Source organism: Phoxinus phoxinus (genome assembly GCF_949152265.1).
Source record: "Phoxinus phoxinus genome assembly, chromosome: 24".
NCBI classification, from domain to species: Eukaryota; Metazoa; Chordata; class Actinopteri; order Cypriniformes; family Leuciscidae; genus Phoxinus; species Phoxinus phoxinus.
The window spans coordinates 9,725,798-9,750,516 of NC_136899.1; the positions used below are offsets into that span (position 1 = coordinate 9,725,798).

The 24,719-nt window shown below is 36.5% G+C and overlaps 3 protein-coding genes and 1 long non-coding RNA gene across 4 annotated transcripts; 2 read left to right on the forward strand and 2 right to left on the reverse strand.

The window, feature by feature from the left end:
- Nucleotides 1-442: 442 nt before the first annotated feature.
- On the forward strand, nucleotides 443-12,269 carry sgk3 (serum/glucocorticoid regulated kinase family member 3). Its single transcript, XM_079602561.1, has 17 exons — nucleotides 443-739; nucleotides 3,369-3,550; nucleotides 3,648-3,731; nucleotides 4,020-4,092; nucleotides 5,338-5,413; nucleotides 5,747-5,822; nucleotides 6,250-6,299; nucleotides 6,885-6,942; nucleotides 7,275-7,358; nucleotides 7,463-7,594; nucleotides 8,233-8,345; nucleotides 8,801-8,837; nucleotides 9,234-9,320; nucleotides 10,407-10,502; nucleotides 10,586-10,741; nucleotides 11,108-11,197; nucleotides 11,290-12,269. Exons 2-17 carry the CDS (start codon nucleotides 3,473-3,475, stop codon nucleotides 11,458-11,460), a joined length of 1,461 nt encoding a protein of 486 aa, XP_079458687.1. The 5' UTR covers nucleotides 443-739; nucleotides 3,369-3,472; the 3' UTR covers nucleotides 11,461-12,269.
- Nucleotides 12,270-12,384: 115 nt separating this feature from the next.
- mcmdc2 (minichromosome maintenance domain containing 2) lies at nucleotides 12,385-18,293 on the forward strand. The gene is made up of 14 exons (XM_079602559.1): nucleotides 12,385-12,639; nucleotides 12,826-12,956; nucleotides 13,190-13,249; nucleotides 13,732-13,927; nucleotides 14,001-14,123; nucleotides 14,435-14,536; nucleotides 15,067-15,195; nucleotides 15,286-15,520; nucleotides 15,603-15,808; nucleotides 15,901-16,067; nucleotides 16,444-16,623; nucleotides 17,090-17,226; nucleotides 17,587-17,696; nucleotides 17,935-18,293. Exons 1-14 carry the CDS (start codon nucleotides 12,498-12,500, stop codon nucleotides 18,084-18,086), a joined length of 2,070 nt encoding a protein of 689 aa, XP_079458685.1. The 5' UTR covers nucleotides 12,385-12,497; the 3' UTR covers nucleotides 18,087-18,293.
- Nucleotides 17,931-21,409, reverse strand: LOC306993091. Its single transcript, XR_013796397.1, has 7 exons — nucleotides 20,886-21,409; nucleotides 19,633-19,681; nucleotides 19,098-19,139; nucleotides 18,813-18,879; nucleotides 18,534-18,606; nucleotides 18,261-18,327; nucleotides 17,931-18,070 (listed from the first exon to the last, which is right to left on the reverse strand). It is a non-coding gene; the product is annotated as an uncharacterized lncRNA (long non-coding RNA).
- An 814-nt stretch (nucleotides 21,410-22,223) lies between these two features.
- On the reverse strand, nucleotides 22,224-24,269 carry tcf24 (transcription factor 24). The gene is made up of 3 exons (XM_079601765.1): nucleotides 24,084-24,269; nucleotides 23,309-23,763; nucleotides 22,224-22,847 (listed from the first exon to the last, which is right to left on the reverse strand). Exons 2-3 carry the CDS (start codon nucleotides 23,744-23,746, stop codon nucleotides 22,746-22,748), a joined length of 540 nt encoding a protein of 179 aa, XP_079457891.1. The 5' UTR covers nucleotides 23,747-23,763; nucleotides 24,084-24,269; the 3' UTR covers nucleotides 22,224-22,745.
- Nucleotides 24,270-24,719: the final 450 nt, after the last annotated feature.

Consider the following 24,719-nt stretch of genomic DNA (forward strand, 5'->3'; position numbering starts at 1 on the left):
GCATAAAAATGCTATTAACAGATTTACGAAAAAAACCAAACATGTAAGGAATTTAGCATGTAACAAATATTGTTAAATGTTTGCCTTGCCATGTTACATGTTTTTCTATTTTAGTTATGATAAATTCCATTATTTTACATATAACATATATACATAACACATATACATACATATAATATAACATAATAAAATAGAATAAGACTTTTCAGCAAAATCTTAAAGTTAAATAAATATGAAACAAAATCATTCAAAAATGTAAAAGGCAAGCTACAGAAAGATAAAGTGTAAATAAAATAAAATATTATAACTAATACATTTTATGAATGTATGACATTTAAAACGTGCCCCCGTCATTTATTTTAAAATATCATTGTCCTAACAAGTTACCTTGTAAAAATCTACATAATATAAAAATGTGATTGACAGTGTGCGTGGCAGTTCTGCCGCTAGATGGTGCTGTTGTTTATGCTCCTTTACAACATTATTATTCTTCGTTCCTCGCTCGCATTTAGTCGCGTGACTGATTGTTTCGGAACTTCGAAACAAACGTCAATGTGTCTTTCTTTCACTGGCGGTTCATTGGTAACATGATGAATGTAGGAGACTACAAACTCTTTCCGTTAAGCTGGGTCAGTATTTAGTACCCCGACACGCCGAGTTTGGTATTTGAATCGTTGGACTTCCTTTGCCTCCCGACACGTCACTGGAGTCAGTTGGATGGAAAAAGTGAGAAAATAAGGCAAGTTATGTCTTGACTCTCTTTGAACAATATGAAGCTCGTGAGTGACTCTAGAAGTACGTCGGTGGTTGTAGTTCAGTTTGGGCTGTAACAGGTCTATTCTCTGCGATAGTACACAATGTACATTACGTAATAAAATGTTTTATTTATTTATTTAACAGGCAAGCCAAATGCCAGAAATACAGTGCTCTACAAAAAAGGAAACAAATGTCAGCCACTGTCTGCCAGAAACAAATGTCTTCCAGTCGAGGTTTTGTTTTGAAGCTTGATTTCAGTTCAAAATATTGTATCTAACGTTAACGTTAGCCTTCTGAAAATCTAGTTACAAAAATCTTCCTATTTACAACAAATGACCATCATGAATTAAAGAATTCAGGCCAGGGTCATTATTTTCGGCCATTTAAGTTATGTCATTTGAATGTGTCGTGTTGCCGCAGGTTTTTTTTTTTTTATTATTATTATTATAATTGTATTAGTACAAATAGAGAATAATAATCAGTTTTATTATCACTCTTTACTTAATCAGTAATCAGTTATTCAGTACCATCTACTATATTGTAGTCATAATTGTTTAGTTATTTGAAACTATAAATAAAAATCAGTATCTGTATCAGTCAAAAATTCTACATTGCTCAATCCCTTGTTTTGTAATATTTCATTCAAATGAATAGTTTGTCATTGAGAAATGAATCTGAATCCTGTGTGGGTTTGTCTGTGTCATCCAGTATTCTTGAGGAGTAATGTTGACCATTGAAATAAAAATGATATGACCAACAAGTGAAATATTCACCAAGCCTTCCGTTAGGAATTTTATTGGAAGTTAAACTGTCCTTAGTTTTTTTTTTAATTGTTTTCTTTGACACATCCCATTTATAGATTCCAGTGCACTGTTACTTTAGATACAAACTTTTTTATAATGTAGGATTACACTCAGTCTGAGATGAAAGCTGTACAAACCTGCACTCATGCATTTTGGCAGGGCATGAATCTAGATTTGAATGTGTGACATGTCTGTGCAAGTTTATGTCTGTTCATTTGCACTTTCTTTTCGCTGCTCAAACCTGTTTGAGAGTTTGAGTTTTTATAGTTTGAGGTCAGGTTTATTAACTCACCTTTTGACACCTCCTATGTAGTGATGACATTAACTAATTGGCAATACATTCCTGAAATTGCATAATAATGAGCCTGAAGCTGTTGTATTATTTGTCCTGATTTTATTTTGTTCATTTGAAATAAGCATTTTTGACAGTGATCTTTCACTTCTCATGTCATGCATAAAGACACCAGTTTCTAGTTTCAGTTTCAAGGTGAAGTGTTTCTGTTTGGTTATTTGGCTCTGACTCTGGAGCAGACATTTCAATAATGCTATGCTTCCTGGTGACTGTTTTTAGTTGAAGAGAACTGCAGGTAAATCATTAGGGCTGGGCAGATGCACTGGGCAGTTCATTTATTTGCTTATTTAAAACAATACTAGAGCTCCAATATGTCTGACACATTTGAATGAATGTGCATGTGATCATTATCATTAAACTCCCTCAAATTCCTTAAATAGTTCAATGGCCACGTAGGCAAATAAACCTGTGACATTCCTCCAAGCTCACATGAATGTAGAAAATACAGATCTCAGCGATACAGTAAACTGTGTCTGCAAAAGCTACAGTCTGTTATCTCACCTGGACACAGTTAGTTTGTATTTCATGTCACGCAGTGTGATGAAGAGTAGGCTACTTATTCTACGGCTTATTTTTTTAATGATTATAATATGCGTAAAGATGTTTATTATTCTAGAAAATTGTCTGTTTTCCTTTGTTTTGGTGGTCTATTTTGATGAAGCTGGTGCATTTAAAGTGTCTCACAGAATTTTGGTACATAGTTAGCCTAATTATTTGAATTCAGGTTTTTGTAATATAATAAAAAGCTTTTTATATCTTATTAATACACTATATATTATTTATTATTATATACAAAGTACTATATATATATATAAGTCTCTCTCTTTCTAAATATTCATATACTTTATAGATTTGGTTATTTTTAAAAATGTTATTATAGTGTTTTTTTTTTTTTTACCTGTCATCAAGCTAAAACTGTTGCTGAGAATGCTGATTTAAAAAAAAAAACATAAACTTAGGAATGTCAGTGTTCCTGTGCACAGAAATGTTTATCAGTGCTCATTCACTCTCTCCTGAGCTGCTCTTCAGAGGCTCTGCCTGGCCTTCATCTGCATCTTGTAGGTCCAGTGCAGCATTTTCTAAAAATACCTCATATACAGTACCTCAGAGGGGAAGGGGAATGTCGCCCACCCAGAGAGCACTGGTGTGTTGCACTTCACCGAGGGAGTATGTGGAAGTGGCATATGAAAGAAGAATATCCCCGTTTGCTCCCTCCCAGTTGGAGAGAATCAGAGGGGAGGATAAAAGAATGCGAGGAAAAGAGAGGTGGAGACTCATCGCTTGGCTGGCCAGACTGAGGCTCCTCTCTGTGTTCATGCCACACTTGATTAGTGACTCTGAGTGGCCTTCCTGTCCTGTCATGCAAGGCCCTCTGGAGCTAAACTGGACGCTGGACACTGCTGAAAAGAGCACTTGACGGTGGTCGAACATCTTGCTTATTTTTATGTTCTGTGCAGGACCAAAATGGAGAGTTCCCATCCGAATCAGGTGTGCATACGAGGCAGGGGAGCGTTCTGAGGACCTGTGAGCCGTTGCTTGTGAGATTCTGAGAGGCCTCAGGATGGAGGAGCAACCTAGCTGCCCCAATGTCAGCATTCCCTGCTACAATGAACAGAGAGACAAGAATAAACGCTATACTGTGAGTCACATGACCTCTGATACTCTAATACACACTCTTTTTGAAATATTATGTTAGAGCATCGGATATGTGAATGTTTTCATCCTTGTATCGTTAGGTTTACAAAGTAATGGTCAGTGTTGGGAGGCATGAGTGGTTTGTGTTCCGGAGATATGCAGAGTTTGATAAACTGCACAACAGTGTAAGTAAATTGATTTGTAGGTTTAAAACCGTTAATCTTTTAATGTCCTGTACAAACCATGCACTCCCGTTCAAAAGTTTGGGGTCAGTAAGATTTTTTTAAACGATTTTTAAAGAAGTCTATTATAATCACAAAGGCTTCGTTTATAGTATTTGTTAAAAATACAGTAAAACAATAATATTATTAAATATTATTACAATTCAAAAGTATTTGTAAAAAAAAAAATGTTACTGACTCCATGCGTTTGAATGATAGTGCTTTTTAAAAATATAATGTGTTTTTCCACAGTTGAAAAAACTGTTTCCTGCTCTGAATTTGAAGATTCCTGCTAAGAGAATATTTGGAGACAACTTTGACCCAGGTATTTCACATTTCCTTGATTTCTCATGAATGAATGCATATTGTACAGAGCCCGTAGGAAAATTCTGTCATCTCGTGCGCATACGTTAGTGACTTTGCTTCATTTAGCTTAACAGAGATCATGTGTATTTGACAAATTTGATTATCCAACAGTGTTCCCTACAGAAAATCAGCCATGCTAAATCCGTTCTACCCGAGCCTATAAAATCTTTGTCCTTGTTTAATCTCATGTTATGCTCTCAGACAATGTGGCAGCAAAGTTGTGTGCATAAATAACAGAATGAGAAAGCACACCCAAGTACCAATTGTATTTAACTCATGTGCGACCAATTATGTGGCCAGTATGTGGTCAAGATCTTTTTCATAGAGAAATCATCTGGTCATTGGAAGCACATGCAAAATTTGTGCACATGTTCTAAAAGCTTCTTCACCATTGGTAGGATTGTTTCTCTGCTTTTCTTTCTCTTCCCCCCTCATTCTCTCTGGATAATTGCTGTCTCACTGGACAATAACAGTCTAATTATTTGGTGCATATTTTTACGGTAGCTTCCCATGCTCCACTGAGGGTTCACTCTGTATTCACATTGGACAGCATTGGTTTTGATAAGTTACTGATAAATTAGTTATTTCCTGTCAGAGGTGATTTTAGTCATGAGAAGTTCTCAAAAATGGGTCGTAGATCTGATTGGGTCGTGGACAGCATGATGATATCAAAAGCTGGCATTATCACTTTTCAGCAATCATGCTCTCCTTTATTTTGGTGCAAATTCACATGTCACTTCCTGGAAACTAGGTAAATAAGCAGATGCCAAGATGAAAAGTTTGCTAGACATCCGCAAAAACCATGAACAAAAATATGCTAGATTAAAATAATGATTCAGACTACATGGATAAATATGAGTTCACTTGCAATGGGAATAAACATGGTTTTTATCTACCACAAAGTGTTTAGTGCAGTAAAGTATTGGCTACCAAGAACATGAAATCAAAATTCAAGAGCCATTTTGAAACCAAAATTGTACATTATCCTAATCAGTCTGTTTCATGGTTATATTTTTTACCTATGCAGTTCATAATAATTGGTATTTTTGTTTCCTTTTTTTATGATAAACATCTGTTATATTGTGTTTGCTCACTACTTGATTAGTGTAAAATCAGACAAAACCAGATGAGAACTACTGCTATGCACATTTTTATCAAAATATTTTTTTTTACGAAGTGCCTATTTTGTGTGTGTAATTCTTAGAGTTTATAAAACAGAGAAGAGCGGGGTTACATGAGTTCATTCAGAAGATTGTGTCCCATCCACAGCTCTGCAACTAGTGAGTATATCAGCCAGTTTTTTAATATTCCTTCCGTTTCTTTCACCACACACGGTGTCAATGCATCTATATTTTTGTACAATTTGGAACCAAGCCAAAACCAGCCACAACTTGATATCTCTCTGAACTTTGAGTACAAGGTTGATTTGATTGTATCTTGTGAAATTGTGCCAAATAAAAGATGCTTCTTTTTGATTCTCGGTCAAATTCACCATGGTTACGGTTCTTGTTACAGAGAGCTGTTGATGTTAGCTTATATTTCACCTCACAGCTGTGGCTTCGTATCGCCTCAGTCAGACCTCTAACATGTGAATGTTCATTTCAAATGCGCAGTCCTGATGTCAAAGACTTTCTGCAGATGGACAAATCTAAAAACTTCTCTGATGCCTCAGAGGATGAAGATGACAAGGTTGGTATTTGAACTAATATTATGTTTTAATATATAAGGTATTGAGTAAACTGTCGATACTTTTCTAGCTGTCTCGCTTACTTGCTGTGTTCACAGGCATTGGGTGTTATGTAGTTATATATTAAGCATTTTTGACATGCTATAGTTATTTATAAATTAATGTTTTGTTCAAAATAGAATTATGTATAGCTTTTTTTACCTTCTTTTTTAAATCCTTTCTAGGGACCTAATATGCGAAATAACTTGCGCTACAATCTCTGTTTATTATGTACTTTTATTAGTTGTTTTTTTTAGTTTTTAAATCAAAGATTATATTTATGTAATGTCCATATGCAAATAAATTCATAATAAATAAATAAAAGTACATGTTTTTCTACAACTTTGAATTGAGTCATACCTAGTTGTATTTTTGTCATATCTCTTACAGAGTAACTCTACCTCTAGAAACATTAACCTGGGACCATCTGCAAACCCACAGTAAGTGTTTTATAATTGTTTAAATTAATTGTATAGACTTTATTACTTTGTATAGTGATAAATATTTATAAATTTGGTACCAAAAAATGGTGGAAATTAATAGGGATGCACAATATGTCGGCCACCGTATCAGTATCAGCCGATACACGTTAATTTTTAACGTTCTCGTTATCGGTTCGATATATTAAAGCAGATAAATAATGGATTATTTCCTTCAACTGAGACACTTAAGGTGCGCACTGTTCGCCATGATGTTTTTGAATTGCTTGAAATATGATTGAATCACTTCAAAAAGGAAAAACACCGTTAAGTGTAACAAGTCAGTCATATAGGCTACATAAAATTATAATTAGAACATCATTATAATTGTGTGCTTGGGACATGGCTTTTAATGGTGAGACTTTTGTTTTTGTAATCAGACTGTCAAAAATTCGATAAAAATTTGGATTTAGATTTATGGATTTAATTCAAATATAAAGAATTATCGGTTATCGTACCGACCAAAATTTTCATATTGGTGCATCCCTACAAATGAATGATGCAAATGTCTTTATTTTAGCCTTAATTTCCATATTTTTTCCATAGAGCAAAGCCTACTGACTTTGACTTTCTTAAAGTCATAGGAAAGGGAAGCTTTGGAAAGGTACATTTTCTTTTTAAATATAATACATTCTGATGTAAATTTTGTGCAATTATTGACTGCCACAGTAGTGCGAGAAACTGGGTCAATTCCTTGTTTGTAGCATGTTAATGTGTCAGTTACTGAAAGCTCTGAATGACACTGAGCCTTAATAAATTCTCTGTTTTGTTTGCTGTATGGTTAGCCATAGTGTTTGTTTCTAAGCCACGGACTCTCCATTCAGGAAGTGAAAGTATCTCAGTTATGAAGTTAGAGCTTGTCTGTTTTTTGTCCACGAGTGTCCGTACTGGAAGGTGAAACTGTTGCTAACCCACCGTGTCCTCTCCCACACAAAGGTTCTTCTTGCAAAGAGGAAGCGGGATGGGAAGTGTTACGCCATCAAAGTCTTGCAAAAAAAGGTCATTTTAAACAGGAGAGAGGTAATGATTTTCTTTGTTTTAAAACCAAAACTTTATTAATCCTCCCTCTCTTATGTTTTTTGACATTTGATTAATGAATGCCTTTGATATTCTTTTCACGCCAGCAAAAGCACATTATGGCTGAGCGTAATGTGTTGCTGAAGAATGTTAAACACCCCTTCCTGGTTGGACTGCACTATTCCTTTCAGACAACAGACAAATTATACTTTGTCCTGGATTTTGTCAATGGTGGAGAAGTGAGTATTATTTGTTGTTGTGAAACTCAAGGCTGACATCTGCCTTATCACATCTCAAAAGCCACTGTTTGGCAGATTAAACCAATATGTTATAAATAGAGCTATTGCTGACAGTGACATGTGTCATTGTATATCTTAAAGGGATAGTTCACCCAAAAATTATCATCACTTACTCATCCTTATTTCATTTCAAACTCTCTTGTCCATACAAACAACAGATTGAAAGAAAAAAGTCATAGGGGTTTGGAATGACATAAGTGTGAGTAAATAATGACAGATTATTTTGGTGAACTATCACTTTATTAACAAGGAAATGTACTGTAGGAGATTGCCATGTGACATGTAAGTGAGATGAAGCCCATGCATGACTGTTGCAAATTATTGGTCATTTTATTGGCATTTTGCATGGTTCCTATTTACATGCTTAGTTAAACCACTGGTCTGACTTCCTGTTTTTTAGGTTTTGTAAGGCTGATGAATATTTTTAAATGTCAGCTAATGAAAAATCACATAAACAATCAGTAGCATTGTGAGGCAGGCTACAAAATAGCCATGACACACCATGATGTAATAGGTAGCCTGACTATTTTCTGCATTTACTAAGTGAATATTGCAATTTTTGATTCTTTCCATTACAGCTTTTCTTTCACCTGCAAAAAGAGCGGACCTTTCCTGAACCCAGAGCGAGGTTTTACATCGCAGAGATGGCAAGTGCTCTGGGTTACTTGCACTCTCTTAACATTGTTTACAGGTAAATGCAGCTTTATTAAAGAATCACTCAAGCTATAAATACACAGGTTTGGTGGTTCTCAGATGATGTTTAGCTGTTAAAGTGTGTGAGAATTCCCAGGAGCAGAGAAATGTTTAACAGACACATTCTACACCTCCTCTGGTTTTCCCCGTTGTTTCCATAATGTGACTTGGAACTATACTTGAAAAATTGTGATAGATGAACTGACTTGACTGTAGTCATTTGAAATTACACTCACGTGTGAAATGGCCATTATGAGAGCATAGTTTGCATTCTTGGAGTGTGTCGGGATTGCTATTCATATGAATTAAATGGCTTGTCTTGTCATATTATAATAGCCATAATTCATTGTTGATGGTTTTTCTGTGTAATGTTCTGTGTAACATTTTTCAGTTGAATAGTTCCTGGCTGAAAACATCAAAATGCTAACGTGTTAAGTGTTCTTGTGTTCCCAGGGATTTGAAACCAGAAAATATCCTGCTGGACTCTCAAGTAAGTATCCCTCTTTTTTCCCCACTTTTATCATTGCCAGAGCATAGCTGATCAACGTTGTGAGAGTTCCAGGGGAAACAGAGTAACCTACCCTCACTGTGAAGTATAACAAACTCTTTTGATTTTCCGAGACAAGGTGTACGAAGAATAGCTTTGGCCAGCCAAATAAAATATAGCAATGAAACCGAAGACTTATTTTTAATTTGTAAGAATGCTAGAGATTAGTTTTAGTTTTATTTGTGCATTTCCTGTCAAATCTGATGAAACTGTGAGGCTTCAAAGCCCTGCCAAATATTCCAGTCAGAGACTAGATTCTTTGGCTCTGTGAAGAATAGGCCTTTTGTGTGGTGACATGCTTCCTGAAAATGTTCCTGTTGGCATCTTTTGTTTATTAAGGGACATATAGTCTTGACTGACTTTGGACTGTGTAAAGAGGGCATCTCCCAAGCAGACACAACGACCACATTTTGTGGGACACCTGAGGTATTGTATAATATAAATACAATGGATGTATAATGCTGACACTACTGTTCAAAAATTTGGGGTCAGTGAGATTTTTTAAAATTAGGAAATTAAAACTGTTATTCAGCAAGGACATATTTAATTGATTAGTAAAAAGTTATATTTATAATGTTAGAAAAGTTTTTATTTTAAATACGTGCTATTCTTTTGACCTTCCTATTCATCAAAGAATCCTGATAAATATATATCACGGTTTCCACAAAAATATTTAACCGCACAACTGTTTTCAACATTATTAATAATAAGAAATGATGTAATCATCATGATCAATGATGCTGAAAATTCAGCTTTGGAATTTGGAATTCACAGGAATAAATTACATTTAAAATAAGATTTAAATGGGATTTTTTTTTTACAGACCAAAGACTTTTGAACGGTAATGTATAGCATGTGTCTTTAATTTTATGTTTGAAAAGTGTTTAACATGTTATTGTGATATGTTACAGTGAATATATGGTTTCATTAGTTGCATGTAAAAAAAATATTTCATTATTTTTATTAAATTGTTACATGTTTGGTCCTCAAACTTGCCTAGAATAACCCTTGTTACATTTTCTTCAGAGAAAATAGAGTGCTGTAGTAGTGACGTCGAAACACGAAATACTAATTCACCGGTGGTTCCCTCGAGATTTTCCAAATGGGTTTTTCAATTTATGAGTAAAATAAGGTCTGTGGTAAACATATGTATATATTGCTCTACAACGTAAATTACATACACTTGCACCCCAAATGTTATTATCTAGTTACTTATTAGAAACATACATTATAATAAACATAACCGCTTCAAAATTAGCTTTTTCGATTTGGGCATGTGTAATTTATGTTGTAGAGCAAAGCATCCAAATATCGTCAAGTTATGTTTATCACAGACCTTATTTTACTAATAAATCTAAAAACCCATAGGAAAATCTTGAGGAAACCAGCGAATAAGTCTTCCAGGTTCTGGCGTCATGGCTGCTGCACTCTGTTAACTGCAAATTAAGCTTTTGGAGGGTAGAATAACAACGATTTTAATGCAATAATTGCATTCTTTTGTTGTTTTGATAGTATCTAGCTCCAGAGGTACTTAGGAAACAACCCTATGATAACACTGTGGACTGGTGGTGTCTGGGATCTGTGCTCTATGAAATGCTTTATGGGCTGGTAAGGTACAAAATAAATCTGGCTAGTTGTCTGAAATACATGGGTAGTAAAGCTTAAATCTTGTTTTAACTTTACGCCAACAGCCTCCGTTCTACAGCAGGGACACACATGAGATGTATGACAACATTCTTCACAAGGAGCTTGTCATGCGCCCTGGGGCATCCACAGCTGCCTGGTCCATCCTACAGACCCTGCTGGAGAAAGACCACACCAGGAGGCTTGGCTTCAGAGATGACTTTGTGAGATATTTAGTACTTATATATCACCCCCTGGTGGATGATTGTGTCAAACATTTTAGTATTCTCAATAGTGTTTTTGCAGTATAGTTTCCTGATACATGGCATTCAATCAGACAGGCAATGAAACACTTTCGGAAAAAATAAAAAATTAACCCTGAACCCCATTTAATTTTTTTTTAAAGCAAAATTGAAATTGCATTTTTATAGTATTTCTATACATCATATAATGTTGTTACTCACCGTGAAAATAGCCAAGGAAGCTGACATGACGTTAAAATGCCAACAAAGCAACCAAACAGTCAGGCAATGTTGAATTTAAAATATCTTGGAATATCAAAAAAAGACCTTGTATGCTATTTGTTACAGAATGAAGTCAAAGAACATGAATTTTTCTCAGCCATTAACTGGGATGACCTTGAACAGAAAAAGCTTCCTCCCCCATTCAACCCTAGTGTGGTGAGATTTAACAACATAATTATTTTGCTAAAGTTTCAAACTTTTATGCATAAGTATATTAAAACAGTCAACTCTCAAATGTTTTCTTGCAGGAATCCCAGTACGACATCTCAAACTTTGATCCCGAGTTTACAGAGGAAACCGTGCCAAACTCGGTGTGCTTCTCTTCAGGGCAGTCAATCATCAATGCTAGTGTCATGGAAGCTGATGATGCCTTCCTGGGATTTTCTTACGCGCCGCCATCAGAAGATTCTTTCCTGTAAGGGTGGCACTGCTAATGGCGATCCACAGAGAGCTGCATTAAAAGTCTGTGAACGCTCTCTCTGATGAAAGGGAAGCATTTGCTGAGCATGATGTCCCGATCGGAGGGTGGACCCTTTTGTTTCTTAACAGAAGCAGTGCATAAACCTTCTGGGATGCAGGGTGTTTCAAACTTTATTTTTTATGCAGAAATAACATTATATTTTGTTTAACATTGAACGCCTTACCTGAGAGTTTAGCTCAGGAGCTGAAGTAATGATGTTGTTTTCCTGAGAATATTTTCAAGGGCTGGTGATATTTGTAAACAAAACATCCACTTTGACACATTCCTTGTTTTTGCCCCAACTCTTACACTTGATTGCTTATAATATTGTGCAGTATATGAACAATAAAGTTGTTGTAGTTTAGTCTTTTATTAAAAATGTACTTTAAGGGGATTTTTTTTTCTTTCATATAATGTCAACACAAGCAATTAATTTATTGCTTGACATATTAATATATATATATATATATATATATTCCCTTTATACTGTGTAATATGTGAGTTAGATAAATAGGCAGAAGTAAATAATCGAATTTCAGTAAACCCTGTAAGTTACGGGTCATCAACAGCCATAGTGTATAGTGTAAATTATACATTTGTCGCTATTTGCATCTTAGAGTTAATAGCACTTAAATACTGACAATGCCCCTGTTATAAACCACTATTTCGTTTGCCACCCTCTATGAGATGAGACACCATAGTGCCTACTGACCTATGACATGACCTTTAAATGATGTACTGTACAAGTAAACACGTTTTCTTGAATCACTTGGCTGTCATGTTGCCTCTTTGCATTTATTTGCATGTACTGTGTTCACAGTACTACATTTGGGATTGGGAAATACGTTAAATTAAGCAATAATAATACATTTAAATAGATGTGGTGTGTTTCAAACTCATTAAATGTTTGTTTATAGGCGTTATTATTAGAAGCGTCATTCGAGGCTAAGTTTCTTCAGTCACGTGCGATACATCTCATTTGCATATATTATATTGATGTGTATCTTCTCGCCCAACTGCCGAGTGGTATATTTCGGAGATATGGATAGTCTACTTTCTTTGAAAGAAGCAATAGTAGTTTATTTAGATAGAAGTGGTGGATTACGTAAACTCGTTGAAGACTGTAATGTCTTTAAAGGTTTGTTTATAAAGTTTGGGAGCATTATTAGCGGTTTAAATGCATCCAGTAGTTTCCCTCAGTGGAGAGGAGCTCGTTCACGTGACACAGTGTCCACATCCGTTTTTATGTGACATTTTAGATTAATCATTACATGTTATTTTATTATTATATCCATAACTGTTGAAAGGGGGGGATGTCTTTCAGGTGCACAGCAGATGGGGGCCGTGTATCGGTTCAGTTTTGATGTAAGTCCCTCAGATATGCTTGAGCTCGACGCCCCACTGGGAGACTGTATACTACACTACCCTCTCAAAGCTGTTTCACTCTTTCAGTCAGTGAGTTGCACAAATAAAATATACTAAATACCCAACTTATTAGTCAGTCACCTCACGTTTGCTTATCCAAAATGACATAGCCATGCATTTTCTACCAGCTAAGTTACAGTTTCCTGTTGGTGAAAAAAGAATCATGTCATGTTTTGTATTATGCTTAACAGACCACATTGATATTTACATTTAGAAACTACTCTGTATTTCATACAAATGAAAATGCAGTGGTTATTTTTCAGGTTTGTTATCTGTCTATAAAAACTCTGTCACTTATTGACCACATAGAAACAGAAAGCCAGGTAAGGAACAGCTTAATTAAATTCATATTTCACATATATTTGTTTGTTTATGTGTCCAATACTGGTCAAAAGGTTTTAATGTTTTTGAAATATTAAGCAGCAACTGTTTTTAACATTGATAATATTAAAAAATGTTTTGCAAATCAGCATAGAATGATTTCTGAAGGATCATGTGGCACTGAAGGCTGGAGTAATGGCTGCTTATTATTCAGCGTTGCCATCACAGGAATAAATAAAATATATTAAATAGAAAGCAGTTCTTTAAATTGTAATAAAATGTCACAATATTAAAAATGTTACAGTATTTTTGATCAGACAAATGCAGCCTTGGTGCACAAGAGACAAAAACATTATAAAAAAACTTTTGACTGATAGTGTATGTGTGAGTACAGACTTGGATATTCTTGAAATTCACTAGACAATCATATAATAGAGCCATCAGTGTATTAAAATATAAAAAACATAATTTTTTTCTTCTGTAGGTTAATGTTGTTTTAAAGCCAACTCACTTGCCACCTTTTCCTGACTATTGTTTGGATCTCTCTGAGTTTCCTCGTGGATATGGTCCAATGAGACCTTTAGCTTTGGAGGGCCTTGTAATTGCCATGACACGTGTCACCAAATACACACAAGGGGCCAGATTTCTCTGCTCAGAAGAGACATGTCCTTGCTCAAGAGGTAGGTAACCTAATAAACATTATGGGCATTATTTGTTATTTTTGTACTACACAATTTGTCAATTTGTCCAAAGGGTTTCATCATATCAGAGTTCATGCACCGGGTGCCACAGAGTCTGCCACGGTTAGAAGTGATTTTACCTGCTTTCTCTGCTCTTCACCGCTGAAAGAGGATGTGAAATCTCGTGTTTTAGGAGGTGAGACAACATAAATAAATAAAAAATATTAATTAAATATTATATAAAATATAAACTTGATATATGGGGAGGGGGGGGGGATCAGTAAACTTTATTGCAAACACTACCATTCAGGTTTGTGATCAATATGATAAAAAATTTAAATAAATCAGCAACGACACATTATGCATTTATCAAATGTGAAATTAAATATATTTATAATGTTATTAAATGTTCCTTTAACTTAAGTTAAACAGAAAACAGTTATTTAGACTAAATGTTATAATGTGTAAAATTGGATATGTTTTTTGGGGGGTTTTTTCAATTCACAGATAAACAGCTAGTTGAGCTCATGCATGTAAAAGCAGTGGATATTTTGGGAGTTCATGATGCTGCTTCCTTAAGATATCAGTCTGTCACCCTTTTCCTAAGAGGTAAATGCACTTTTTGTTTCCTAAATTACCCCCCTTTTACTTTCTCCTATTGCAAATAAACTTTACTTTTAAACCAACAATTAGGAAATAATCCAGTTAGTTTGTTACTTGTCATGCCGGATTAACCTGGTTTTCATAAGGTTGAATCAGAGCTCTCAAATACATAAACTCTCTCAGAAACACATCCTCTCACAGTGTCTTTCAGTATTAGATTGGGTGTTCCTGTCTCCTTCAATAATATTTCTCAGTTAGCCAACTGGAGAGGCCACAGATTCTCTGGACGGTATTAGCATATTGTGTTGACCTAGTATTAGTCTGGAATTCAATACGCCAGGCTCTAGTTACTGAACATACATGTTAATAAATGTAAGGTACACTCATTAGTTGCTACAAGTCATAGTGGAATCATTGTTTAAAAGAGCCTGCAGTGTTTCTTTTGGCAGTCGTGTAGGTGGTGAGCTTGTTTCTCAAAATAATAAGTGAAGACCAGCCCCCAACTGTGATTGTTTTGTTTCTCTTAACGTAATTAGATGAACTGTGTAACTCCATGAGAATCGGCCATCTGTACCGAGTTGTGGGGATTCCAGCTCATGTGCACCAGTGGCCCAATGTAACCTGGAGTGTCGAGGCTTGCAGCGTCCAACCATGGACCCCGAAATGTAAGGTCTTGTTTTGACTTTGATGGTGTAAAAACAGCCAGACAAATTCACAGCATGTCAAAGTCATTTGCTCCTGACTGCCGCTCACAGGCTCCCGTCTGGTTAGCAACAACTTCCAGAACCTCCAGGCAGCCTCGGCCTGTTCCCCGTGGAGGTTCGCTGCCATTGTAGCCAACTCATTCGGTTCCCCGGTGATCCCACCGGGACTCTACAACACATTAAAGTTGGGGCTACTTCTTAGCTTGGTGCAAACTGAAGATAATCCAGACTCGCCCAACCACCTGGATGTGCTTGCTCTCACCAGTGACAGTCTAATAATTGATAGGTACAGCTTTATCAAATGCACATATCCATTTTGATAATGATCATCAAAATATGATGCATAGTATGTGTTTATCCGTTGACAGGTTGATGAGATATAGCCTGCCGTTGGCCTCACGAGGCATTCATCATGCGCTGACAGGAGAGCTGTTGGCATCCCTATCTAGAGATGAACATGGAGCAGGTACCGCCAACATCCATGCAGGTTCAGCTTTGCTGGCATCTGGAGGAGTCTGTCTGCTGGGAGACCTCACATGCTACAAGAAAGACAAGATGGACATGCTTCAGTCTGGTGCCAATTAACGCAGATGACAGCTATATGAAAGACTGTACATGCAAACTGTAAAGCTACAGCAAACCTAAATACTTTTTCTTTTTCTTCAGCTCTTGAAAGCAGAACTGTGTCTGTTTTTATTCCTGCCAAGAAGTATGGTGATGATATGGACCAGCAGCTCTCCTTCCCCATCCAGTGTAACTTTTGGGCGTTAGCTGATGCTGCTTCCCCCTCCAAGAGGACAGCCAGATGTGATCATGTGGTGCTGGGTTCTGTGGTGGGTTCATATCCAATCTTATTATAGTCAAATGGAGTTTTTCCTCAGGAAATGAGATGGGAATGATAATGTGGGAATTTTATAAGCATGCAGTACATACCAAAGGACTGATTAGAAGGACTGCTGGAATGCTTCACAGATGACCCCACCCTTTTCTGTATTTGGCAACAGGAACCAGAGACAATGCCATCTATTTTAGGAGTTTCTCAAATGTGCTCATTTGTATCAGTTGCTGAACCGCACCCCCAGTTACTCTAAATAAAATAAGTCATTTTTTTGACAATTTGTAGTACTACGTCAGTAAATATTTAAAGAAGTCATGGTTTTACAGCATCTGCTTATTTTATAGTGATTATGATTTATTTTATAAATGCAGGAAATGGGCTCAGTTCCCCTTCAACTTGCAGGGGCATTTGGACTGGTAGTCCAGTGTCGAGAATCAAGCGGCAATCATCCACTTCTGTCCATGACAGTGCATACCCTGAGACAGGCCATGTGCCCAGGAGAACCACTTTACCCAGCATGCATGCAGTTTACCACACAAGACTACAAAGAGGTCTGTCAATAATACACACTACCAGTCAAAAGGATTGAAACCCCTTTAAATTGTAATAAAAGTGCATTCACATCATATCGTAATTACCATAATTACGAGATTTCAACTTGTAAAGCGCTCACTTCATCGTTGAGATTGTAATTTTTTTTTTTTTTTGAGAGCTCCTACTTGTATCACATGACCACTGCAGATTAATTTAACTAGAGTGTTGCAATAGAAACAATTCCCAGCTCAGTTGAAATCTCTGCAATTATGACATGGCATGAACTAAGCATAATAATTCATGTCTGTTTTTACTGTATTTTGCAGCTTTGGTGAACAAGACTTTGAAAAAATATTAATTCTTAACTTTTGGCCAGTACTGTACAGGTTAACTGTATTTGGACTGCCATTTATTTTTTAAGATTTTAAGTAATGTACATAGTTACTTGAAAATAGGCTGTTTTTCCACTTGAATATCTTCTAGCTCTTGGCTCATGCAAGGGAGCTGAAGGTGGACATGAGCCCTGAGGCAGAAAGGATGATCCATGGCTATTACATGGCCAGTCGCAGGGTTCGCTCAGACTCAACACAGAGATCCTCTGTCACTTCTGTCAAACTGCTGTAAGCACTACAAAATTAATGCAGCCACATTTGAACTGATTTTAAAACGGAAAGCTACACATCACATGGCAACTTCTTTACAAAGCCATATTAGACCACTAGATGGAGCAGTTATATTGCAAGTCTGCATATTGAGCACTTCCCCATTTTCCAACAGTGTGTAAAATTTCCTTATGATAGTTTTAGAGATGCATGACATTTTTTGTACACCAACTGGTTAAAAAAAAAGGTATGGGGAATAAAACAATTAAATAATCCAAACTACTTCTGTAAAGCAAGCAGTCACCAATCACCATAAAAAGTAGATTTAAAAATGTTACCATTTCATACACAACTAATATTGTTTACTGGTTCTGTTAGGATTTCTCTGGCCCAGGCTCATGCTAAACTCAGTCTGAGAACTGAAGTTCTGGAGGAAGATGCAGTCATTGCAGTACTGCTGTGCGAGAGTTCAATCACCCTAAAACATGGTTAGTTCTCTTCATTTTATTTCTTTATAAAGTCTAAACAAATAAAACAACTTTGAAATCCAGTCAGTCATAGTAAAATGACATTCAGTAAAGAAACAAAATCAGGAATGTTTTTGATGAGAATTTATTTAAATTTGCAATTTGATCACAACCCATTACTTCATTACTTAAGGTTAGGATCAAGCTCCTGTTACTGTGTACGTGTTTGGGAATGAGAAAGTTTGTCTTGGGAATGCAGGGGCCTCTGCGCTTGTTTTTCCACCTGATGCAGTGTTTCCCTGGGCTCTTCATGACCTGGACTCCTTGCACCAGCGGGACCTTACACTGGAAGAATTCCGCAAGCAGATCTTGAATTTTGTGCACACCTACGCAACCTGTATAGAGGAATGAAGCAAGGTATTACAAGCAGGAACTAAGCTTTTGCCAATTTAAAGTCAATGCATGTCCTCAGACAGTCACAGTTTCAGCACCCCAATCTGGTCTGATGGGTAAACGGCGAATATGTGAAATCATCATGGTAAATGACATTAATATCAAATATAGAATTAATTGTATATAATTTACCAGTATACAAGTAAACTGTCTTCATTCATCAGCACTTCTGTCACCGTTTTCTAGTTTGTTCTGGGATCTGGTAGGGGAGGTAGAATAAAAACAATACTATAGTATTCTGAAATGGGGATCTGGGTAGTCAATTCAATTCTGCTGTTGCTTTATGCTTCAGATAGTCACAGTGTCAACAACCCAGTCTGGTCTGATGGGTAAACGGCGAATATGTGAAATCATCATGGTAAATGACATTAATATCAAGTATAGAATGAATTGTATATAATTTACCAGTATACAAGTAACCCAGTCTTCATTCATCTGCATTTTTCAGGTCACCATTTTCTAGATTCAGTCCTTCGATCTGGTAGGGGAGGTAGAATAAAATCAATACTTTAGTATTCTGAAATGGGGTTCTGGGTAGTCAATTAAATTCTGCTGTTGCTTTATGCTTCAGATAGTCACAGTGTCAACAACCCAGTCTGGTCTGATGGGTAAACGGCGAATATGTGAAATCATCATGGTAAATGACATTAATATCAAATATAGAATTAATTGTATATAATTTACCAGTATACAAGTAAACTGTCTTCATTCATCAGCACTTCTGTCACCGTTTTCTAGTTTGTTCTGGGATCTGGTAGGGGAGGTAGAATAAAAACAATACTATAGTATTCTGAAATGGGGTTCTGGGTAGTCAATTAAATTCTGCTGTTGCTTTATGCTTCAGATAGTCACAGTGTCAACAACCCAGTCTGGTCTGATGGGTAAACGGCGTAAATGTGATATCATCATGGTAACATTTTTCAAAAATGCATATATTGCACAAAAAAAAAAAAAAAAAAATCATTTTACTTAGTCTTCTCAGGTCACCCTTTCCTCGTGGAATCCTTGGGCCTGGTGGGAGGATAAGTAAGATCAAATTTAATGCTGGTGAAATCTCTAACAGACTACTGTCTAATCAACTCTGCTATTGCTTCAGATCATCACAATATCAGCAATCCAATTTGGTCAGATGGGTAAACGGCAAAACGTGACTCATCATAGCAACAAGCATTCCTCAAACATTCAGGTCACAAAAACTCACATTTACAATGCATGTCTAGAAAAATTAATTACATTTATCTTCATCTGCACTTCTCGTCACCCTTTACCAGTAGCAAACCTAGTGAGGATAAGTGAAGGTGGCCATTTATTCTTATACAAAACAAGCAACTGCTGTGCTATTGCTTCAGATAGTCAGTTTCAGCATCCCAATGTGGCATGAAACGTAAACTGCAAAAACGCAAAATCATTGCTTTTGGTTTAACCAATGCGACACTTTACATCCCAGTAATCTTGTCCACATCTTTTAGTTTTAAAAATCAATTTAAAAAATTAAGTTTGTTACCTTTGCAGTGGGCCTTTCCTCTGGCTGCAGCCATCTTCATCTGCCTCTTCTGCGATTGAAAAAAGGACAGATTTAACTTCTAATTATTCCAAGTAAAGAGGACAGAAGCAGCAGAAAGTTATGAATATGATCACCAATTATTACCCATGTTATTTCAGTTATTGATTTAGTGCCTCAAATAAGCAGCACTGAGGGACGAGGAAAATGAAAAACTCAATTCCACCTCAAAAAGATGACTGATGATCTAGAGGTCAAAAGGCATTGTTACACAGCTTGAGAGTAGACCCTCACACATAAACACAAAGGCCTAGGCAAGGCTAGTTCAACTCAAGGTCAGGACCTTTACCAAGACCACAGCGCCTCCAAGTGAATCAAAGCCCTGATTACCCAATCCAGGTCATGTAAGACCATTCCCAAACCAGCCAGGCCACACAAGGGACAGCAGACCTATGCCGGACAGAGCAGTCCTGCCGACAGCAGAGCAAATGGCAAAGGAGCAATTTATCACCAGATCTGGGACACGCACCTGCCAAAATGATTTATAACAGTCCTCATGGGATACTTAAAACCTTTTCTAAGATAGGTCATGATTACAACAAGAGTTGACAAAATCATGTCTCCATTACAATATTGATCATACGGTCCCTGAAGAAACGTAATAGCCTACATCCAATCAAAACTTCAGTATTCACTTTGGACTCAAGATAAACCCTTCAAACGAGGTATATGCAAAGTAATCTGAGATATCTGCTCCGAATCATTGCTCAAAAGGTCATGAATAAAAATACATATTAAAATAAGTCATGACGTATAAAGGTAAAGTAAAATTTTAATACTCGTCCAATTTAAGACATGAGAACTTAATAGTAAAAGCACACATTTGGGTTGATCCGGTTTGCATCAGGCTGAGCTGGATCATCACCATGAGTTTTTTTTTTTTTTTTGCAGTCTATGGATGCGACTCATTAATATGAGAAATAGCGTGAGTTGTATTCTTGATAAAGCTGGGGACTGATTCAGTTGCTCAAATCCCAGTTATTAATTATGACTAATGATGCTTCTACGAAACGACGTAGCAAATTCTTAAATTGGTCTTTTTGTAACACGTGTGGGAAACAACCACGTGGCCAACCCAGGATGCAAAAATCTCTAAACGAGCTTATAATCTCATGAGCAGTTCCATAAATCGCTGCAACAATACTTTCACCTATGTTAGAATGCATCAGTACAACTATAAATTTAAATACATTTACCTTAAGTTATACTGCAAGATGTAGAACGTGCGACCAGCTCAGTCCACTCTTGGGGAGGAAAAGGAAGTGACGCATGCGTACTTCGCGTTTTAAGTACTTCCTAGTAGGACCAGCACATGCGTGCTGATGTGCTAGACTAGTGTGATGAAATACAATCGGCTGCATACGTTTATGACACGTTTGTACTGTTATCAATCCAAAACACAGTAAAGTTTGATGGAAATTATTTTAGAATTTTATTTATTTAATTAAAGAAGCTATTGAATCTAGCTACTCAAACCTAAAGTACACAGTAGCTTACAGCACGCACGCACGCACACACACACACACACACACACGCAAAATATAGGCTAGTAAGCTATAACAAATATATTATACCCTATTTAGTAATAATATCCACAATCTAGATTAAAATGATCCTTTCAGTCAATAGGACCAGGGCTATAAACTTTTCTCTTTATGGGGTTTAAAACGGCTTTACAGAGTTAACAATATTCATTGCTTCACTCTAAAAAAATGCTGGGTTGTTTTAACCCAATTTTGGGTCAAATATACACGGGTTTCTGTGCAACGTCATCACATAGATGCGCGCGCATCTAAGAGGCAGAAAGCAACAGTCTTTACGGCTATATCTAGCAGAAGCAGAGATGACGCGGAGCTGTTGTGCTGTAAACTAACCTAAATGCATAGGGTATGTCATGTTTTTATGATTCGCAAACTTAGTTGGACAATTTCATACTAGTCAACTAACTAACTTTTTACATAATGTTATATTAATATGCAAATGAAACACAAGCAAACAGATCCAACTCTGAAATTGCAGTTTATTATTGAGTCAACAAGAATTTACAAACAATGCGAAATCTACGTTAATTACAATGTTCTTTTACAGAACTCGGCATAACATATAGCGGTCTTGCCTCTTGGATGCGCGCGCATCCGGTATTGTTTGTATACAAGAAACCTATGTATAGACAAACCCAAACGTTGGATCAAAAATGCAATTTAAAAAATTGAACCCAATGGCCGGGTTTGTCCACATTTGACCCAAAATTGGATTAAAACAACCCAGCAGTGTTTAGAGTGTTCCCACAACTTTTCAGTACTTTTTCATGACTAAGCTTTAAAGTTGTTTTATGTTTCCATGATACATTTCACAGCATGCTGCCATCGCATGATTAGAACTGTAATAAAAAAATAAAAAAAACTTTTTATTTATTTAAAATGTTCAGTGCATGTCAAATACTGCCGGAACACTGGTCTATATTGCACATTGTGAATGATTTAGAAAAAAATTGACAAGAATATTGGTAATAAACTTGAGATCAGTGTAATTTTAGTTTAAGAATAGTTTTATTTATTATTCCACAAACTATTCACGTGAAAAGAAGAAAGGGGATGGTGATGCTATTGTTGCGATTCTGACAGACCACTTCACATGACGAATGTTAAGTTATTCACACATGCATTTAGTGCAAATGTTGTAACAGAAAGTGCATAGCCGACAGCTCAAGCATGACAGCTCATTATAACCAAACACGGAATTTCAGACAAGTACAGAACTGCAAATAGCTACAGAAGTCTGAGCAGAAACCCACAGTTAAAAAACACAAAAGTTTAATATTTCAATCTTATTTACATATTTGAAATAATTAGGATATATTAATATGCACAATTATTCAACTGTCTGTATGGCAACATAATGTTAATCAAAGTTTTCTGTTAATTTGCCGCGTAAAACAAAATTTTACAGGCTGCAACTGGACAATTTATGCAACAAAATTACTAAAACAACAACATTTTTTTAACCTTCATTTTTAAATCATTACCTCCAAAAACCGTTTGTGCAAATAATCTAGGCTATGTTTGAGACGATGATGAAGATGCCCCTTGATTTTCATTCGAGTTACCCAGGAACTGGCCAGTGGCACCGATGTACAATCTTGAACGCATTGGCCATTTCTGAAAGACAAAAACGATGAATACAAACACTTTAAAACTGCATGTTTCAAAATATGATTTGCCACGCGTAAAATGGATATTTGCAAGTCGACTAACTTCAATCTTAATGTAGGCTAGCCTATTCAAAACTTGTAGTAAATTAATGAAAATGTGTAAAATTTCTACTTTAAATTTCTATTTTATTTTGAAGGAGTTACACCGCACTCACGATCACCAGGTGCCAGACAAACAAGACTGAAAATCTCAAAAAATAAATGAATAAACTGTCTGCACACTTAATTAGCAAATTTAATCACCAAGCTTTCAATGAATTGTCTGTATGCCCTGAGGATGGTCGTTTGAACGAAAGCTTGGTGATTAAATTTGCTTTAAGGATCTAAGTGTGCAGACAGTTTATTCATTTAAATTTCTATTTCGTAAAATAGGCCAATAATTGGACAGCATGATTTACCAAAACTTACTTTCACAGGATGTAAGTAGCCATCGCCTTTAAGTGAATTCAAAGCTTCAGTTTGTTTTGTGTTGTCCTCTTCCATCCCTTCCTCTTGTAAGGTTCTCGTTAAATGCGCTATGTATGTGGTTGCCAATATCAAGACGTCGAGTTTGGACAGTTTGGTGTCCGGTGGCACCGACGGTAATGTTCTCTGCAGCTCGAGGAACGCATGCCTGAGCGTCTGCACGCGACTCCTCTCGCGCGCTGCGTTGGCTGCTGCGGGTCTCCCTCTGCCACCGAGGCCACTAGACGGGACCACCCTGGAGTGGGACATGGCCTCTGCGCGCCGGCTGTCCGCTGAGAGCGTGTCGGGACTGGGGCTCGAGTTTGGGCTTGATGCGGGACTGTCATCCATAACTGTCACAGAACCAATGCCATCCATACGGATCGACTGTCTTCCAACCATTGAAATCACCCCTTAACCTGGTTAAAATAGTGGGCTACGTTAAAAATGCACATTTAAATAGGAAAACGGGCACATTTAGATACAAATATTGACGAATATGTCAAAAACATGTTTAAGCTCACACTCGTTAAAAACTTTTATGGGAACATTTGAGCCCAAAAAAATATCATATTCAGTGAGAATTCAAAATCAAAGCAATAAACCAGCCTAATAGACGCCTTAGGTTATGATTTTGGGCTACATTAAATCATCAGAACATGCATTTTTAATACAACTCTTTAAGTAGACTTGTAAAGGTGCATTTTCATGAGAATTTACTGAAATGTTATAATCATACCTGTATTATCGTTTCAAGTGCTGTCCTAAGAAACACACATCAAGGCATTAAAACCTCCACAGCCCGGCAAAAGTACCGTTGTAAAATATTAGTCCCCTTCTCGTTGTAAAAGTACAGTCGTGGTGCTGCGCGTGAAAGGTCTAGGCTGTATGTCCGCGCACACGCAGCGTCCTCACCTGAATGACTGCGTAAAGTCTCACGAGCCTCTAATTTATCGAGCAACACAAAGAGCTGACAAGTGTTTCACTCCGGTGTAATTAATCAAAAGCCACAAAAACTCTGGCAACTGGAGCCGTTCTCGCATCGGTCGGTAGGAGGGTACAGTCCATTTTCCGACGCCAGAGGCAGCATTTTTTTGGGTTACTTTGTAAACCACTTTGTAATCCACAACTTCCGAAAATTATATAAATTATTGTTTATTTAAGAAATAACTCATATCCCCTTTATTGGCTTTGTTTGGTGCTAATTTATTTGGTTTGTTTTTATCCAAGTATTCAACAATATTGTAATTTTCAAGCTGGCAAACATATATTCTATCGACGGTGCTCACGACCATTTCATTAGCCTATACTTTAACATTTAAAAATCTCAATATTATAATTTTGAGCCGCAGACATCAGCTTCATTTTCTGGGAC

Bases quoted from the DNA above. Each gene is read 5' to 3' on its own strand.
- sgk3 (XM_079602561.1), top strand. From the start codon at position 3,473: ATGGAGGAGCAACCTAGCTGCCCCAATGTCAGCATTCCCTGCTACAAT. The intron at 10,503-10,585 runs GTAAGGTACAAA...TTACGCCAACAG, and splicing joins ATGAAATGCTTTATGGGCTG to CCTCCGTTCTACAGCAGGGA. The intron at 11,198-11,289 runs GTGAGATTTAAC...GTTTTCTTGCAG, and splicing joins CCCCATTCAACCCTAGTGTG to GAATCCCAGTACGACATCTC.
- mcmdc2 (XM_079602559.1), top strand. From the start codon at position 12,498: ATGTGTATCTTCTCGCCCAACTGCCGAGTGGTATATTTCGGAGATATG. The intron at 12,640-12,825 runs GTTTGTTTATAA...GATGTCTTTCAG, and splicing joins AGACTGTAATGTCTTTAAAG to GTGCACAGCAGATGGGGGCC. The intron at 16,624-17,089 runs GTCTGTCAATAA...AATATCTTCTAG, and splicing joins CCACACAAGACTACAAAGAG to CTCTTGGCTCATGCAAGGGA.
- tcf24 (XM_079601765.1), bottom strand. From the start codon at position 23,746: ATGGTTGGAAGACAGTCGATCCGTATGGATGGCATTGGTTCTGTGACA. The intron at 22,848-23,308 runs GTAAGTTTTGGT...TTTGTCTTTCAG, and splicing joins GCTACTTACATCCTGTGAAA to AAATGGCCAATGCGTTCAAG.